Here is a 19712-nt window from a genome sequence, read left to right on the forward strand (position 1 = left end):
GATAAAAATGGTCAAACATAAATGCGCACTGCATTAATCGAGCGTTAATAAAATTGTCGGTAAAATGAATTTGCATTAACGTGTTACTAACGCGTTAATTTTGACAGTCCTAAAATAAATATACACAAATATACACATTTTCCCCGGAAGTCTTCAACGATCTATAAAACTCTCAGACTGCGCGGTGTGAAGAAAAGCCTTAGTGAAAGGTGGCGAATTTATTCAGACAGGAAAGGAAGTGATTTGTGTACCTGCGATGTAGTTTGCTGGACACTGTGTCTGCTGGACAGATGCTGGTAAGGCAAGAAAAAAGGAGGCAGAGAGAAAAAAAGAGGGAAAAAGAGAGATGTGAAAGCAGAACCGAATTTTTTTGAAAGCATATCGTGAAAAAAAATCCCAAGTGATGCGTGTGTCTGCTGTGCTTAGGGTCTAGCAGGAGAATAGCATTACGTTGTCAGCTGTGGTTTTAGTTGGATGTGGGGGGAAAACCTGCGGCAATAACACCAAACCATATTGAATAAAACACTGTGACATATGGGGAAGAAAGACAAACACACACACAGGGTTATGGAAATCTTCTGATAGAAGCATATACATATATAAACATAGCACAATTGCTGATTAATGCAAGGAAATTAATTAATGGGATAGGAAATGCTGTTACAGGAAAAAAATCAATGGCAATAAAGTGTCAGGATTGTTTTATAATACATTTTAAAATGTATATAAAAGAATGGTATAATCCCAAAATGAGAGGTGGATCCAAAATGCCAGATAATTAAGCTTTTAATGGTCTTAACAGCAAATCAAGGGCCAGAAATAGAGCGGGAATGAAAGAAATGCACTCCTGAGACTCTCCTGTGCCAGCATTTCTTCAGCTTGAAAAAGGAAAATAAATGCAATGTTACCAGTGATACTAAATGTTTGGGTTCACAATTTTGCATAAGCTCATCAACATTAAATGCATCTGCATGAACTCTTCTAAGTAGTATGAACTTTTCAAGAAATCGGAGCAAAATCCTTTCATATGCTTAATTTTACATTCATTTTTCTCTGTGTTTTTTTGCTGACTAATGATTAGTTCTTAAGAACATTATAAGCTTTATATTTTGCCAATTAGGGAAGAAGTGTATTTACCCTTAATTATTTGGAACATCTACAAAACTAAAAATGTGAGATCCTACTTATACAGTAGCAACTCTACACTGTACTTCCTGTATAGAACAGCTGCTGTATGATAAAGGAGAGCTGGTGGAAATCAAGAATTGGCAGGTGATTAACTGGGAGAAAATAGTGTATAAGTTTCACCCACCATATGAAAGTCACTGTCTACATTGTGCCTATAGATATAAGATTTTATTAGAATAAGAGAATTAATATAAATCTTGTAGCTGAAACTTTTGTTCTGAGCTGCGGTTCATACATGACATGTCAAATGCTGTTTCATGATTCCATACATGACATGGCAAAGGTCTTGTGACAGAAAAGTCGAACATGCATTACATTCAAAGGGCAGAAAGTAGAACATAAGATTAGAACTGTGAAATTGGCTCTGACAGCTCAATCCCATTCAACAGATATGCACAAATTCCCAACCCTCATACTGGAAACACTGCTAGGTAATGGAAAAGAAAACACTATGTTAAATTCTTTTATTTTTGCAAATGATTGTGACAATAATTAGGAACAATTTGTTTACCAACGAGTTTCAGAAGTCAGAATCGCTTTATCACGCTTTTTCTGTCCTCATGAGCGCTCTCATTTTAAATCAGACAATATCACAGCATGATTTGATCCACTCTGTTCCAATTTATTCGTTTTTTCAGAATCTATTGCTATTTATTGAACAAAACATGCACTAAACCCCACCTGCTCTCTAATTACATTCTCTGCATTTCAGATCCATATTGAAGTGATCGTGACTACGTCCTTGACAGTGAGAACTATAAACAGAACACACTTGTGTCTCAAATACGTTTCATTGCTTTGGTTTGGTACTATCCTACAAATAGCTACAGTGGGTGGTCTCCATTTAAATCGTCTTTCCACCAGGAAAGCGGTGAAAATGCCCATGACATGGAGTGCTTCTCATTTCTTAAATTGCACCTCCTCATTTCTCATTTCCTTTTCTTGTTTCCCTTCCTCGCTTCTTCGCTCGTCTTGCCGGAAAAAAGGGGAATGAGGCCAGGAAACAATTCGAAAAACAAATGAGATATCCAGGCTCACAGATGCGCCACTTTCTTAAATGTTAATGCTGACTCATAATCTGACTTTGCCTGTTTTATAGCACGGGAATTTTCTCTGAATTTCATCCAAGGATTTTATTTGTGGTCTTTTTTCATTTAAAATCTTTTACATTTAAAATCTTTTTACATTTTTTACATTTTTTTTACATTTAAAAAAGTAAAAAAAAAAGAAAAAAAAAAAATCTTTTATACTTTACTAAACCCACAGGGAAATTGTTATTTCTTTGCATATTTCAGCGATGTTAGGAAGCTGGGATTAGAGAGCAGATGCAGCCATGTTACTGCACACCTGGAGCACAGAGAGTTGAGGGCCTTGCTCAAGGGTGGGAGATTGAATAAAGCTGAATAAATAAATAAATTAATTAATTAATAAAAATTGCTAGGAAGCACCTGCGCATTCTCAATTTCTCTGATCGTATTTAAAGAACTGGTGCTTTCTAAATCTTGCTGGACTAGACGGGTCGATAAATTTTGATCTTGACAGGATGGATTTCCCTGGTCACATTTCAGAGTAGGCAAAATGGAAACTCCAATGAGGCTTGCGATGCACTTCGGTTTGAGAGCTATGATTCGATCATTGTGCCAGCGGTGCGCGAGTGGAGGGCGGAACCGGACGGAACAAGTGGTAAGAAACACCTGCAGCTGATGAGACTAATCAGTGCGCTCTGTTTCAGTCCGGTGATGCCAATAAAGAGGAGAAAGACATCAACCTCAGAGAGAGAGCCACCAAGCAGAGGGACTAGCAGAAGGGTCGCCAAAGGGTACCAGTGAGTATGTTACAGTCAAATATTATGTATTTCCTTTTTAAACAGTAGGGCTGTGACAGCACACACTAAAGAGTGTGCCTGACTCCAACAACAGTAACACTTAAAATAAATCCTACCCCCTGCCGTTTCTGAGAAGAACTGAACTGTGGCTTAGCAAATTGGTTACATAATACAGCATACAGCATGAGAGTTTGGAGCTGTGAAGGATTTCACACTTTGCCAACTGCAATGTTTGCAATGTTGGTATCCTAGAGCAGAGGTTACCAACCATGTTTTATTGGTACTGGGACGTGGATAGTTTGCTTGTAGCATTGTTTTTCCTCTCCCTACTGTACCTCTGAGAACATCACATGCTCCCCTCAAGGGAGAGTCTGTTATTTAACATGAGCGAAATGTAACTGTATCCAATTAGCCTTCTGGTCAACACACACACACACACACACACACACACACACACACACACACACTGCAAGATATACACATTTAGGATGGCGGATATCAACATACAGTGTTTGTTCTTCCTAATATTTGATGATTTTTTTTAATAGGTTGAAATATGTTTAAATATAATTTATTTCAGTATAAAAATATACATGAAATTGCTTTTATTTTAATTTTTGAAATATGCTGCAGCATTCCTTCCTTCCCTACAAATTTTAGGACACCATGTTGAAACATACACACCTAAGGGGAATCTAAGGGCAATTTAGTGTCATCAAGCCGCCAACATTTTGGAAGGCAGAAGAAAACCAAAAGAATCCAAAATCGATTCACACAGAAAGCACATGTATTTTCTTAACAAAGCAAATGATTGTGATGAATTTCATCTTTTGTTAAAATATGATCATTGCCAAATTATATTTATGCAGTATTGCTGCACAGCCCAAACACACACACACACACACACACACACACACACACACACACACACACACACACACACACACGCACACACACACTTGCTACAGGATTGTGAGTGAATTATGAAGCTCTACTACCAAGCATATGTTCCCCCTCTTGAGGCTTTGCAAGTGCTCTGAATAAATCAGCCAGACCCCCCGCCATGAACACACTGATAGAGACATGCAACTCAACGCAACATTAAACCAGACTCTGTGTTATCTGATTGCATTCCGATCGTGCAACTTTGACACAGATTCAAACAACAGCAAGGTGCAGGCATCACGAAAGCCTGACAACTAGCAAGAACTCATCTCATCCTCTATTCCAGCAGGGGACCGCCTGATTTAGAAACACTCCGAAAACAAACATCTTCCTTCTTTTCTTGATTATTTTATCATTAGAGATGCAAAATGCAAGCCTCGAGGGACCCATTAATCCCAAATGGTGCTGAAAGTTATGAAACACATCCTATACTGTATATATTTTTTACTTTCTGGAATTAGAATATTTGAGAAAATGTAGAAATGTTTGTATTATATCTACTCCTGTTAATACGCAATTATTGTGTAGCTTTACATTTTGGACTAATTGTTTAATTTATTCCCTCTCCAATTCTGGTTTTAAAAGCTTTTTACAAGTGGAGAATATTGTTGAATTGCAAATGAATCATTAAAATATAATGAGGAAAAGCGAAATGGTAAAACTGCCTGTGGAGCTGCGCGAAGACAAAAGACTTTTGCGAAAGAATGAGATTATTATTGAGCGCAGGATTTTATTACCAAAACAATGTTTTATTCTCATTCATTTACATTTACGGAAACTGGTAGATGCTTTTATTCAAAGCGACTTACAATTATCTCATTTATTCAACTGAGCAGTTGAGGGCAAAGGACCCTAGCTCAAGAGCTAAGCAATGACAGCTTTGGTGGTGCTGTGAACTCATGACCTCATCCAATGATTTAATTACTTGTAATGAATACACAGAACAGTACCCAATAAAATAAAATCAAATTATTTAAAAATAACCCATCCACATATTACAAATGATCAAAATAATAATGAACAGCATTTCGCTTTTTTTTTGCTTTTAAACTTTATTTTTAAGTCGATTTATTCTATTTATTTGCAGTATTTTAATATACAGACACACCAGCCTACACCTAACAGTGCCAGAAGCTCCAAATGTAACCCAAAGGTCTTTTTTCTTGCCTGAAGGTAGGTACATGTGGAGGATTTTTACAGCTCAGCTTTGCTTTGTTTGGTTTGTGTTGTTGGTACTGGCAAGGAGTCCCTCTTCCTCCCACTACTGAAACTCAGCACAGTAACATAACATGTTACACACATCCAAAAAGTGTTGGAGAAGTTGGTTTTGAAAAGTGTTATGTATACTCCAATTCATTTTATCCTCAGTGCTGCTTTATCTTACTGTTGAAAATGAACATTGCTGCTTTTGCCAAATTTACTTCACTTTTGCCTAACTTGCACTCGATCCAACAACATTGGGAAAGGTAATAGTTGAAACATTTAGATAGTTAAGAAATGATTTTGGTGTATTAACATCATATCTGTCATGTTTCAAATGTACATAACTCACTGGTCTCTAGGAACAGCATGATCCATATGTACGATTGAAAAATGATATTGACATGCACATGACATGCACGTGGTAAAAGGCTGTCATACCAGACTATCAGCATGCGATTATGTGCTGCAGATATGCCATCACGTTAATGCAGTTAATATTTCAGAGCACCCAGCAATTTAATTCAACGTCGCATATTTATTTTAAATATTTCATATCTGTCATTTTCTGTCACACTTCCTTGTCATCAGAATTTGCTGCGAATTTGCATTACTTTGTAATCTCAAGTGTAGTAAATGAATAGCAAATTAATTTCATGTTATAAACTTACTAGAATCACACATTCATTCAAATGGTACACCTGGTCCCTGGTGTCTATCCACTGCATGATCCATGTGTAAGATTGCAAAATGATATTCACATTACATTATATGACTTTAAAGCATTAAATATTTTAACGTGCCCCTGCAACAATTACAGAATAATTTGCCAGATTTTTAAATACGCCATCTGTTTCTGTATGCAGTAATACTGCGAGCTGAGCAATTTGGTAAGATTTTAATTTTTTTTAAATCTTCTTTTTGGTATGATAATGTACGGAAGCGCATTGCATTCACAAAGAAAAAAGAATTTTACAAAAAGGATCTCATAATTATGACTTACTAACTCATAATTACAACTTATTATCTTATAATTATGACTAATTATCTCATAATTATGACTTAATATCTTATAATTATGACTTAGTATCTCATAATTATGACTTATTTCAATTATTACTTATTATCTCATAATTATGACTTATTATCTCATAATTATGACTTATTTTCTCATAATTAAGACTTAGTAACCCAATTATTAAATCCTGATCTCATAATTATGACTTACTAACTCATAATTATGACTTAATATCTCATAATTATTACTTATTTCATAATTATGACTCACTAACTCATAGTTATGACTTAGTATCTCATAATTACAACTTATTATCTCATAATTACGACTTATTATCTCATAATTATGACATACTAACTCATTATTATGAGATCCTGAGCTCATATTTATGACTTACTAACTCATAGTTATGACTTATTATCTCAATTATGACCTATTATTTCATTATTATGACTTAGTAACTCAATTATTAAATCCTGATCTCATAATTATGACTTACTAACTCATAGTTATGACTTAATATCTTATAATTATGACTTACTAATTCATAATTATGACTTAGTATCTCATAATTATGAGATAAGTTGGGGCAGTCTATGGCAGGGGAGCATTTTAGCGCATAACACCGGCTCGTTAATGCATTCTTTGCTCGGAAGCGTCTCATTGCGCAACAATGGAGATGTAGCAGCTATAATATGGTTTAGCTTGGTGACTGTATATGTTAGTGTTAAGATGGTTCTCACACTGGTTTTCTAAACACATTCCTGTTATCTGTTCAGTGTCTATGGGGTCTTTACGATGTGAGTATGTAAGGTATACAGGAAGTCTTTATCTGGGCTCACACATCTCTGGTTATTATGTCTTCTTACCCAATCAGGAACAGCTTTAGCAGTTTTTTTAGCAATATTTTCAGTGTGTGTATATATATACGTGTCTGTTATTTGCATTAAATTAAAGAAAAACATATGCACCATTCTGTGTGCTTTGTGATTCTTCCCTGATCAGAAAAGGCACCACGGGCATCGTAGATCGCATGGAACACCTCTACAAGAATGACGTTTTGTTTGGTCATAATGAAAATCTTAACAGTATATTAGTTTATTTAGCTACTAGACATTTCCTCACTGACCCGCTCCTCCTGATAATGAATTTAGTTACGGTAAGTCTTTCTTCAGTTAACAGATACGGGGCAATAACTATTATTATTATTATTATTATTATCATTATGATTATTACATTTTAACATTGACTACTAATATATTTTACACATTCTGACTGTCCACTTGATAAAAATTCGTTATTATTAAATTAAAAATCATAAGAAATTATATTTTTATAAATATAATAATAATATATGTAATATATCCGTACATATAATATATACAATATTAATATTATATATAAACATTGTAGGTAAATATAAAAAAATTATATATATTTTTTTGTAAAAGCTGCATACTGTTAATTGGGATTTTGTCATGCCAACACGAGAGTCAGTGCCTCACTACAACTACCAAAATGTTGTCATTAATAGCCGACATCACCCAACAGTCACCATCGTTCTGATCATCATAAATACCTGAACTCAATTAATTCTACATGCTATGCGTACACAGTTAAAGCTTACATATGCCAAGTCCTATTATTGTGATTGTGCCTCAGGTGCTTTGTTCCATTGTTAATGATTTTTCAATTTTTTTATTTTTACCACATTACAAAAATTAAATAAGGAGAAATTGAGTCACCTTTAAAACTCCACTGTGCCTAACTAGTTTTTAAGCTTAATGTTGCTTAACAACATGACATGGGTATCAAAACACGCTGATACTTTCAGTATCAAAAAAAGAGAATGCAGTATAATGGTTAACAATGCATATTAAATCAATTTATGAAGCTTAAAGCTGTGTATTAATAATCAATTACATGATACGACAAGATAATGCAGGAAATGTTACACATTACATTCATCTTCCTTGCAAAATTATTTGACAAAATATGGTTAGATTTTGCTACCCAAACCGTTTGCTTTTAATTCACTCTCTACACAGAAAAGTAAAAAGTGAGTGTAATATTAGTAAAACGGTGAGAAGCACACCTCCCTGCCATCTCTTTCACGACAGTGGCAACACGCCCTGCAGGAGTGCCAGACCTCAGTGCCAAGGCCAGGATTGCATTGCCCAGTTCATGCCAACCTCAGGCATCACCTGATGATAGTCTTGGCAGCATTTTAGATTTTTTCTCGTGTTGTCATTTCTCGGTATTTGCGAGGCAAAAATTAAACTATTATTCTGCCATACGCATCAGTGCAGCTGAAAGATGATGTGATGTTTTGTCAGAAATAATAAAAGCATATGCTCGCCCTCGTTCTAGAAAGACAGCATGCAAATTATTAAGCTGCTCGCTTTGATGACATGCAAATGCTTAATTAATGCCTAGTTGGTTTGGAGAATTTAGGGGCATTAATGGTTTAGGCAGTTAAATCCACAGTTGAAATGATTTTTTTTTTTTTTATCCAATCCATCATTTAATAATATCTGCTAGCACTGTGGTACTTGGTGACAAACTAGCCAATACTGAAAAATGTGGCGGCAAAGGTTTTTAATAACATATACTGTATTTTTAGATTGAACATTAGCAACCCATAATGGAGGTTGACTGAACATGAAATGTATCAAAGACTAAACATTTAACTGCCAATTTAAAATACACACATGTATAACTATAGTTGTGCACACATGCCTAAGGGCAAAATAGACAAGGTTCTGCAGCACATTTATCCCCTGTTTAAGGTCACTGGACCAAAGCTTGATGAAAGCCTAATAAACATTACTTTATTCAGACTTTGGACTTCATGTGTGTCTGGATGGGTTTTTATTTTCCTTCCAAACCAAATATATAGATTCACATGTAAGAAAAAAGAGCCTGATAAACCTGATGTTGGCAACTTAGACTTGCATTTTCCATTTGAATCCATATCTATAATCAGACTCAGAGTCCATCATATTTATTTTCGTCTGACTGCTTGGGTAAGTGTGAACAAATAAACAATATGGACCCGACACTCAAATTGAACAACACACACCAATCAATACTAGCATATCCATGCAACCACTCATGCAACCATCAGTGTCTGTATGGATAAATGGATACAGTAAATTAATTTATTACTGAAGATTTATTTCTGAAATGTTACAGAAAAGTTGTACTTGTCTTCCAACATATCTGACCCAAGCACCTCAGAGTGTAAATCAGCTTTAAAAACTTTCCACATGGAGATTCCAAATAGGGCTGACGATCCCAATCATCCCACAGCCATACAGTGTAGGGAGTCCAAGTCTCTCTCTCTCTCTCTCTCTCTCTCTCTCTCTCTCTCTCTCTCTCTTTTCTCAAGCCAAACATAGGGATGTGTGAGCTCACATAATTGAAAGCGGGCAGCTAGCGATTTACTCCGGGTGTATGATGCTGTGATAGAGAATGGGCAGCTGTTTGAAAATGCGGTAGTTTGTTGAAATGAAAGGGTCTCAGAAGAAGAGTGTGTTAACTGTTGTATTAAAATGGAAAACTGGCTGGTGGTGGCAACACATGCAAATTCTAAAGAAATATAATCAATTATAAAATATCTTTCAAAAATATTTCCCCCAATGGTGCCCTTTTCTTAACAATAGAATATGATGTCATTTAAATCTGTTTGATCTACACTGTTGCTTTTGTTATAAGAGACTTAACAGTGGACAGAGGTCAAAAAAATTAAATTAAAGTAAGCAAATAAAAGTAAATTAAGCAGATTATAATACATGTTTACAACAACAGGTTATTTGAGCTAATAAAAAGTTAACCCTTAAAAAAAATTACAATTACATACTCAGCACTTAATTTACCATACATGCTCCTATGATAATGTCTTTTAAACTGAATGTGATCATTGACAAACATTGGAAATATTATGAAAGTGATTACCATTTTGTAGAGGTCAGAGACACTGATCTGATCTGCATCCACCATTTCAAAGTCCTTCCTTGGTACGAGATCAAGGCCTAAGTGTCTGTTAAAAGAATGCAGATAAAAAAAAAAAAAAAGAGAGAGAGAGAGTTGTTGTAATGAAAAAGAGGCTGGAATAAAGAAATAGATCATAGAGTCAAGTTAAAAATAGCTGGTGTGAATGACTAAAATCTGACACGTTGTGGTGCTTTAATGCATGCCAAGTAATGCTGTTCTTACCCACCGACCATCTGTCACACATTGTACAATGTTCAATGTGACAGTGGATTTCAGAGTATGCCAACTACACAATATATCAAACTTTATATGAAACGAAGCTTTGTAGCTTTGTATTAACGTTGCATGTCTCAAAGTTTTTTCCATGGCCTGTGTGAATACAATTTTACATCTATATCAATAAAACATGACATAAACATGACATAAAAATGTCATCACATTCCTACTTTCCTCATGAACCAACAGTCCTACAATGTAAAGGACAGACTTCACAGGTTTGGTGTCAAACTGAGGTTTTAGTTCCTGAGAAACATATAACCAAAAGTCCTACTAACTGTTAACTATCAGCTAACAGGTGATAACTTCAACAGTGATAAGACCATAATAAATTAATATCTGGTTTGGCCCAGATGAGGATAAGTTCCCTTTTATTAAATCTGGTTCCTATAAAGATTTCTTCCTCATAACGTCTCAGGTTTTCCTTGCTACCATCACCTCTAGTTTGCTCATTAAGATAAACGTTTATTTATTTATCTATTGAAATCAATTTTATTTAAAATTTCTCCTTTGTTTGGGTGGTTCCATGAAATTCTGTTTTAAGTATTAAGTTAATACTTTGTAGCGCCACCTTTTGCTGCGATTACAGCTGTAAGTCGCTTGGGGTATGTCTCTACCAGTTTTGCACATCAAGAGATTGAAATTTTTGCCCATTTTTCCTTGCAAAACAGCTTGAGCTCAGTGAGGTTGGATGGAGAGCATTTGTGAACAGCAGTTTTCAGTTCTTTCCACAGATTCTCGATTGGATTCAGGTCTGGACTTTGACTTGGCCATTCCAACACCTAGATATGTTTATTTGTGAACCATTCCATTGTAGATTTTGCTTTATGTTTTGGATCATTGTCTTGTTGGAAGACAAATCTCCATCCCAGTCTCAGGTCTTTTGCAGACTCCATCAGGTTTTCCTCCAGAATGGTCCTGTATTTGGCTCCATCCATCTTCCCATCAATTTTAACCATCTTCCCTGTCCCTGCTGAAGAAAAGCAGGCCCAAACTATGATGCTGCCACCACCATGTTTGACAGTGGGGATGGTGTGTTCAGGGTGATGAGCTGTGTTGCTTTTACGCCAAACATAACGTTTTGCATTGTTGCCAAAAAGTTAGATTTTGGTTTCATCTGACCAGAGCACCTTCTTCCACATGTTTGGTGAGTCTCCCAGATGGCTTGTGGCAAACTTTAAACGACACTTTTTATGGATATCTTTAAGAAATGGCTTTCTCTTGCCACTCTTCCATAAAGGCCAGATTTGTGCAGTATACGACTGATTGTTGTCCTATGGACAGAGTCTCCCACCTCAGCTGTAGATCTCTGCAGTTCATCCAGAGTGATCATGGGCCTCTTTTTAAAAGTTTAGAGGGACGGCCAGGTCTTGGTAGATTTGCAGTGGTCTGATACTCCTTCCATTTCAATATTATCGCTTGCACAGTGCTCCTTGGGATGTTTAAAGCTTGGGAAATCTTTTTTATCCAAATCCGGCTTTAAACTTCTCCACAACAGTATCTCGGACCTGCCTGGTGTGTTCCTTGTTCTTCATGATGCTCTCTGCGCTTTAAACGGACCTCTGAGACTATCACAGTGCAGGTGCATTTATACAGAGACTTGATTACACACAGGTGGATTCTATTTATCATCATTAGTCATTTAGGTCAACATTGGATCATTCAGAGATCCTCACTGAACTTCTGGAGAGAGTTTGCTGCACTGAAAGTAAAGGGGCTGAATAATTTTGCACGCCCAATTTTTCAGTTTTTTATTTGTTAAAAAAGTTTGAAATATCCAATAAATTTAGTCCCACTTCATGATTGTGTCCCACTTGTTGTTGATTCTTCACAAAAAATTACAGTTTCATATCTTTATGTTTGAAGGATGAAATGTGGCAAAAGTTCGCAAAGTTCAAGGGGGCCGAATACTTTCGCAAGGCACTGTATTTACTTTTAATCACCACATTATCTGTGTAAAGCTGCTTTGAGACAATGTTCATTGTTAAAAGTGCTATACAAATAAAAATGAATTGAATTGAATTGAATTGACAAATTTCCACTGTTAAACGTGCAATACTGTTCAAATAAAATTGAATAAGCTGGTTTGAGTATTTCAGAAACTAATAATCTTCCAATATTTTCATACACAATGGTCTCCAGAGCGTTCCCAGAATGGTGGAAAAAAACAACAAAAATTCAGTGAGAGACTTCACTGTGGGTGGAAATACTTTATAGTAAAAGAGAGCTGAGGAAAACATCAAACCTTGAGGTGGATGGGCTACAACAGCAACAACTTTGGGTTCCATTTCTGTCAGGAATCTGAGCCTTTAATGAGTAGACTCACCCAAACTGGACTGCTGAAGATTTTAAAATATATATATCAACTGGTCTTTCTGCGGTCATCATCTGTCCAGTTTCTGTGAATCTTTTCCCACAACAGCTAAAAATGTATATTCTTGATTGACATGAGTGGAACACTTATAGCTCTTTTACCTGATCCACCACAATCTTTGAAGTATTGTGCATTCTGAGATACTTTTCACCTCAGTGTGGGTAAAGATGAGAAAACGACACGTCAGCATTCAGAGAGGAGGTGGAAAAGTTAACAGCCTGCAAATTATGTGTTGAGGACAACTTACTTTAGTTCTTAGCTCTGTGTTCTGTTATGTAGCTCTATGTTGTGTGATGTAGCTCTACCAGGGTTTCTGGAGAAACGTCTCATTTCACTGTGTCAGTTATATATGGTTGAGATGACAATAAAAGCTTCTTGACTGGACTTGAGGTGATTATTTGAGTTACTATAGGCTTCTTGTCAGCTTACACCAATCTGGCCATTCTACTCTGATCTCTCCTATAAACAAGATGCTCCTTCTGCTCAGTCACTGTTTTTTTTTTTTTTTGTCATTCTTTGCACCATTGTGTGTAACCTCTAGAGACTGTGAGAAATTCCATGGCAATCAGAAGTTTTATAAATTACTCCAGCCCATCTGGAACCAACAATCATGTCACAGTTAAAGTCAGAGATAACACTTTCTCCATACTGATGTTTGATGTGAATAACACCTAAAGCTCTTGACCTGTATCTGGATGATTTGAAGCATCGTGCTGCCGTCACATGAGGTCTGACTGGATAAGTGCATGAATAAGTTGGTGTATAAACACACACGATGAACAAATTACAATTAATATGAAGAAAATAGTGAATTTATTTTGTTTGGTGTGAAATGGCTGATTAAATAGATGCAATTACTAAATAGGGTGATGAGCCTCATTGAGCACTTTAAGGTGCTCCAGAAATAAATAAATAAAAACATGATTATGACTGCAGGGAAATGAGGGCACACTGACACTCGATGGCACAACATGCCAAAGTGAAGAAAATATTTACTAAAACTATATCTCTTCGCAAAATAAGGCTGGTATTAGCAGTTACAAACAAGTGTGGATTTATATACTACTTCGAGTGCCTGGGTGACAGAATATAGAAATCATTAAGCTGTTAACCAGAAGAGTTTTCTTTTATTATCTTCTTAGGTCATCACTAAACGTCTCTGTGTTCCTTACTATTGCTAAAGTCTGTCTCCTGGAGAAGAATCTAGCAACACATTTTTATACAGTTTTTCTTTTTATACAGACTTCTATGTTCACTGGTGGTCTAGTGGTTAGGATGTGGCGCTCTCAACGCTGCGGCCCGGGTTCGATCCCCGGTCAGGAAACCAACCCCAGCTATTAGGGTTGCACAAGCCTTAGTGCTGGTCCCAAGCCCGGATAAATGGGAGGGTTGCATTAGGAAGGGCATCCAGCGTAAAAACATGTGCCAAATCAAACATGCGGATGGTCCGCTGTGGCAACCCTAATGGGAGAAGCCGAAAGAAAGGTTTTTTTACTTTTATACAGATTTCTGCGGGGGGGGGGGTTCAAACTCAACACATCTGGGTTCACAACATTTTCCAACTGAGTACCACCATTCACTGGAACAGAACTGACTTTCTGTAAACAAGTTGTTTACCCACAACACAAACATTTAAAGAAATCAAAAGGAAAAGCTATCCATTTTAGTCAAATTGAGAGAGAAACGATTAAGAAGGTTTGGTCATGTGCAGAGCTGGGACATGGGGTATATCGCTAGGAGAATGCTGAGGATTGAGCTGGCAGGCAGGTGGAAAAGAGGAAGGCCAAGAAGAAGGTTTATGGATGTCGTGAGGAGAGGACATGCAAGTGAATGGTTTAGACAACAGATGTAGAGGACAGGGTGGAATAGAGAAAGATGATCAGCTGTGGTGACTAACCTAACCCTAATGGGAGCAGCCAAAAGGAAAAGAACTTAGTGATAAGCTATGCCATACTAAGTTACTTTATCTGTTTCTTTTATTTGTGTTTGTTTCCTGTTCAATGGTGTGTTGTTTGTATCATTAAAAGCTAATCGTTTAAGCCATTTTGAACCCTTTTTTTCACACAGGAGTGTACACCACACAAACCTGTGGTTCTGATCATAGCCACTGTTTCAGAAAATTAATCACCATCTTCTGACCAATCAGATATGAGATTTGATTGTGTGGTGCTATAAAATTATATTCATAATGACTGTGAAACCCAAGAAACTGGTCATGTGGTAGGAGTTCTATACATAATATATTCAACATGTAATTTCACTTAGCACAATCTGTACCAATCTACCATAATTTCCGGACTATTAAACGCACCCAAATATAAGCCGCAGCCACTGAATTTGACAAAGATTTTTATTTTGAACATAAATACGCCGCACCTGTCTATAAGCCGCAGGTGCCTACATTGAAAACGAATAAACTTTACACAGGCTTTAACGAAAGACAGGGTCTGTTACACAGCTTGTATCACCATCGGTAAATCTTTTCTCCCGATGCCGTGCAGCTCAGAACACAGGTGAAGTGTTTTTTCATGCCCGGTTGTTTTCAGCGTGACGAATGATTCGCATTTCCTGTTGACAGTCCGAGTGAGCGGCAGGTCAAACGTCAGAGGAACATCATCCATATTTATGATGTGGTACGGCCCGATTCAGTGGGAGCGCATCAGATTTAATATAAAGAGTTTCATTGGTTCACCTGAACCCTTCCGGCAATTTCATTGGTCTAATGTAATGGAGTTTAGTTTTTTGGCTTTGAAGTTTGTGAAACCGGGAAAAACCCAGGAAAAATCCATAAATTAGCCGCTTCGTTGTTTAAGCCGCGGGGTTCAAAGCGTGGGAAAAAAGTAGCGGCTTATTGTCCGGAAAATACGGTACATAAGCATTTGTAAATGTCTGTAAATAAGTTATAAACACATTTTGCCATATATTTAAAACCTTATGTAGTGATTCTGTCTACTTTCCGTGTGATATATATGTATTGCATTATAAAATTAGACTTTTATATTTCTTTCAAACAGTAATTTTGCTAAATGACAGAGGAAATGCCAGTGAATGTTTTGATGCATAATTGTGGGCCCACACACAGGTGGTCATTTTGAGGCAGTTTAGTGTAACTTGCTCAGGAAGAGCTTTCATTTTTGTCCTTCAGGTGTCTGAATAAATGTCAACTCAGTAAATGTCAGAGACTCCTTCTCATTTTATCCAATTTACTCAATTATCTGTTAGCATAGCCAGCACTGGAACTTGTGACAATATTCTGCTGACAGTGTAATGGCTTAAAAGTGCATTACTGAGAACAACCTTGAAAAAAAACAAAATGGCCTCCATAATTGCTGACACAGTTGTTGACACACGTTGACTTTCATAGTACTGATCATTCTAGAGGCAAATCTGTATATCATCATATCATTATACTGTATATAACATTATACTTTTACCACTATAGTTCTGGCTCTATAAGATTTGAGCTCAAAACTTGAATCCATTAAGAGACCATTTAATTTGTCTGGACTAATCACTAGCATATTACTATTTAATTTCTCAAACCCATGGCTTATTCATTTATTCATTTAAAAACACATTATTCAGTAACTACTATCAATTATTCAGGAAGTCCTAAAACTAAAAGGAAGCGTGTGCCGTTATGAACATGAAAAATGCTAATCTGGACCCCTTAATGGGTCCTGGGACTTTAGGAGGTTAATAGTATTTTGTCGAAATGATAATCAGTAATGAATGAGAGAACAGACATTTTCCTACTGACAGAAGCTAAAATGACACAAGTCAGAAGGTGAAAGACTTGGAAGCACAACAAAGTTCCCTTGTTTGACAGTAATTGAGGGATATTAGCATTTATCCAAATTTCCACTAGAAAAGGGGGCCAGGAATAAATCTACCTCTCTATCTCCAGCTGAGTACGAGCTCAGGAGGCTGTGCTCAATCTCCCATTGGCACCAGGCCATAGCGTTCATTTAAACTCTAGATATGCTTGATTTTCTAAATGGTTTTATGAAGTGGATGAATGAATTGGTTTTGGATTTGTACTGAGGGAAAAGAAAAGAAAAGAAAAGAAAAGAAAAGAAAAGAAAAGAAAAGAAAAGAAAAGAAAAGAAAAGCACAATGACTATGCAGTCATTGTGCATTTCTTTTCTTTTCTTTTCTTTTATGGCAGTTATGTTAAATGTGCATGTTTGAAATCTCTAAATCCTCACATTGTTAGGCTGTTCGATACGGCAGATATATCATATCGCAATACTTTTAAACATGTTCACAATACAATATGCACCACTGATGATTGGCTGGCAAACCACCAGCAAGAGCTACTACAGAAAAAGTCCTTTCTTTTTTATTTATATAACATGCCATTAAAAATATATACTGTTTAACATTTAAATAAAGATACTTTAATTTAGTAAGTGTACCATAATGTTATATCACAATATAAAAAAAAATCCAATGAATACATAGAGCCATGAAATTTCAAGCAAGCGTTAACCATCACTTTTTAATCAGTATTTCATTATAATAAACTACTACTGCATTACAACTGCATTGGTAGTATACATTATTTTTATTATTTACCTTATTTAATGGGAGAAGCCGAAAGAAAGTTTACCTTATTGTTCAATAAATTAGATATCTTCCATGCATTCATCAATTACTTTAGGCAAGTAATGACACCTGCTTATGTGAAGGCTCACTCTCCTTTTAATTTACGATTAGCTGTAATTAGGTACCTAATAACGAGGGAAATTAACCCTCCATTTAAAAACGTGCTGTGATGGGGAAAAAAAGATATTCCTGTTTTACATGCCGCTCAGCAGCAGGGTGAACATCTAGGGTCAGACCTTCCTGTGCTTGTACATGCATGGATGGAAACTAGTAATTACTATAACAAATCAAGTTGCAATTACACTTCATGACCCAGAGAGAAGAACACATATTCCCATAAAAGCGATCCGGTGGCTTGCTGAGAATCGTAATCACTCATTGCTAATGCAATGCTAGTCTAGTGTACTGAGTGCTTTATTGATTTTTTATCTTTGTTTGACCAATTGTTCTATAGTAGACATTATGCATATTATTTGTTCCAAAGTATGTGAACACCTCACCACCATACCCAATTGTTTTAAAACTCTAGACTTTAACACTGAGATAAGGAATGTTAATCATAAGGTGGATCAAATAGCAAGCACAATAAACAAATTCAATATACAAAACTACACAAAACATCAAATTCTGATGTAATACGTCTTCTGATTTGACAGTGGGTTTTTTTGTCTATGTAATCCCTCCGAAAAGGCATGTGGAAAAAGTGATCTAGAAATGAATCTTTTGTGGTTATTACACCAACTATTATATTTCACATAGCTTTCTTAATCATGGATGTCATATCCTGGAGCTCTAGGGAGAGCGGAGGCATAGAGAGCCACCAAAGGGGGCATGGCAGGTGGATCCCTGAAACATATGCATCAGCATAGTGGACATAAATATCTCCAATAATAGAGGAATAGAATAAACGAACAATTTGCACTAGAAAGAAATCCGAAACAGCGTACAGTGGATGTACAGCATTTCTGTCAAAAATTCCTTATTTGTATGTGCTTTTCCTTCAAATAGCAAAAAAGACCTATAAACCTATAAATACCAGCCCATCCTGTGCACCGCTAATCCAGATTTATTAGCATGTGATCAAAAACAGTGGGCTGAGATTATAGGAAACACTAATAAACCTGCAGTTAAAAGTGTAGTCTTTTCATAATCTGCAGTGTAACTGCCCTAACAGACCTTAGAAGTCACCATCAGTGTCTTTGTGTGGATCATTGTATTTGTAGATGGAGGGAAAATTAGTGTACCTCAGTAATTTCTGCAAAACCTTATAACAAAAAAGGAAACATTTTAGAAAGTTAATATACAGTCTGAAAATATAAGTTCTCTAAAATAAGATCGATAGTGGTCATAATAATATTGCTAGAAAGTAAATTTCATGCTAACGAGGAAAAAAATCAAGCGTAAGATCGCTCCTGTCATTAAGGGTGAACAACAAGTGTTTTCTTCACTTATTTATTTCAAAATAGACATATATACTGTACTCTATATGACGTTACATGACGTGTGGACAGTAACAAAATATGTTGCATTATTGTGCTGAAGTACTTTTTCAAGTACCTGAGTATTCTCATTTTGGGAAACTTTTACTTCACTACGTTTTAATGTGCAATTACTTTTGGTTTTTTAACATTTCAGGTATAGCATGCTGTAGCTCACTACTTTGGAAGTTAATACATAAATTAGTTAAGAGTTAAATGGAAAAAAGTCTGTCTCAAGATCCGAAGCGTAAACCCATGGTTCTTGTGAGACTGTGTTTGAAGTCTGGGTTTTCTAACTGTGTGTCTATTATAATAGAAATCTCTCTTCTAAAAAAACATTACAGTATGATATTCAGGAGTAGGGAACATTAAACTGCATCAATTATTAAAAAGGTTCTTAGAGATTATTACTTTTCTTATTTAAGGACATTGAAAAGCCATTATTTCTAAACCAGAATAAAACAATACAGATCATTAGAAATAATCAATAGTCAGGCTGTGTGATACAGTGAAGTTGCCACCGTGAAGATGATTATTTTTCAATAACTGCATCACCTGTTTGTGTTTTGTTTCTCTTGTACTACAGCAATTACCCATTTATTAATTAATGTCACACTGAGCATTTAATTTGTTTCTAGTTATGTTTAATGTTGTGGAGGAAGTTCTGAAGTTTAGTTCATTTCTGTTATTGCATTATACTATAACAGCCAGAAGAGAGATTTTGTTTTATCATCTTTTTTATTTCTTTTTATTTGCTGAGGAAGTGCTCTATCCTAAAGTGTAAAAAATAAATAATAATAAAAC

At 35.9% G+C, this 19712-nt stretch overlaps 1 protein-coding gene across 7 annotated transcripts in view; it reads right to left on the reverse strand.

Moving 5' to 3' along the window:
- Positions 1-19712, reverse strand: part of dock3 (dedicator of cytokinesis 3) — a 228867-nt gene that overhangs the window by 83281 nt on the left and 125874 nt on the right. For 5 of the 7 annotated variants that reach the window (XM_046875280.1, XM_046875278.1, XM_046875281.1 and 2 more), the window contains 2 exons: positions 10134-10218; positions 252-293 (listed from right to left, as the gene is read on the reverse strand). In XM_046875280.1, coding sequence (XP_046731236.1) covers positions 252-293; positions 10134-10218 — 127 coding nt within the window. The remainder of the gene's footprint in view (positions 1-251; positions 294-10133; positions 10219-19712) is intronic. The other 2 variants (XM_046875282.1, XM_046875279.1) reach the window with 1 other exon arrangement.

The sequence above is a fragment of the Silurus meridionalis genome, chromosome 19 (genome assembly GCF_014805685.1).
Source record: "Silurus meridionalis isolate SWU-2019-XX chromosome 19, ASM1480568v1, whole genome shotgun sequence".
NCBI classification, from domain to species: domain Eukaryota; kingdom Metazoa; phylum Chordata; class Actinopteri; order Siluriformes; family Siluridae; genus Silurus; species Silurus meridionalis.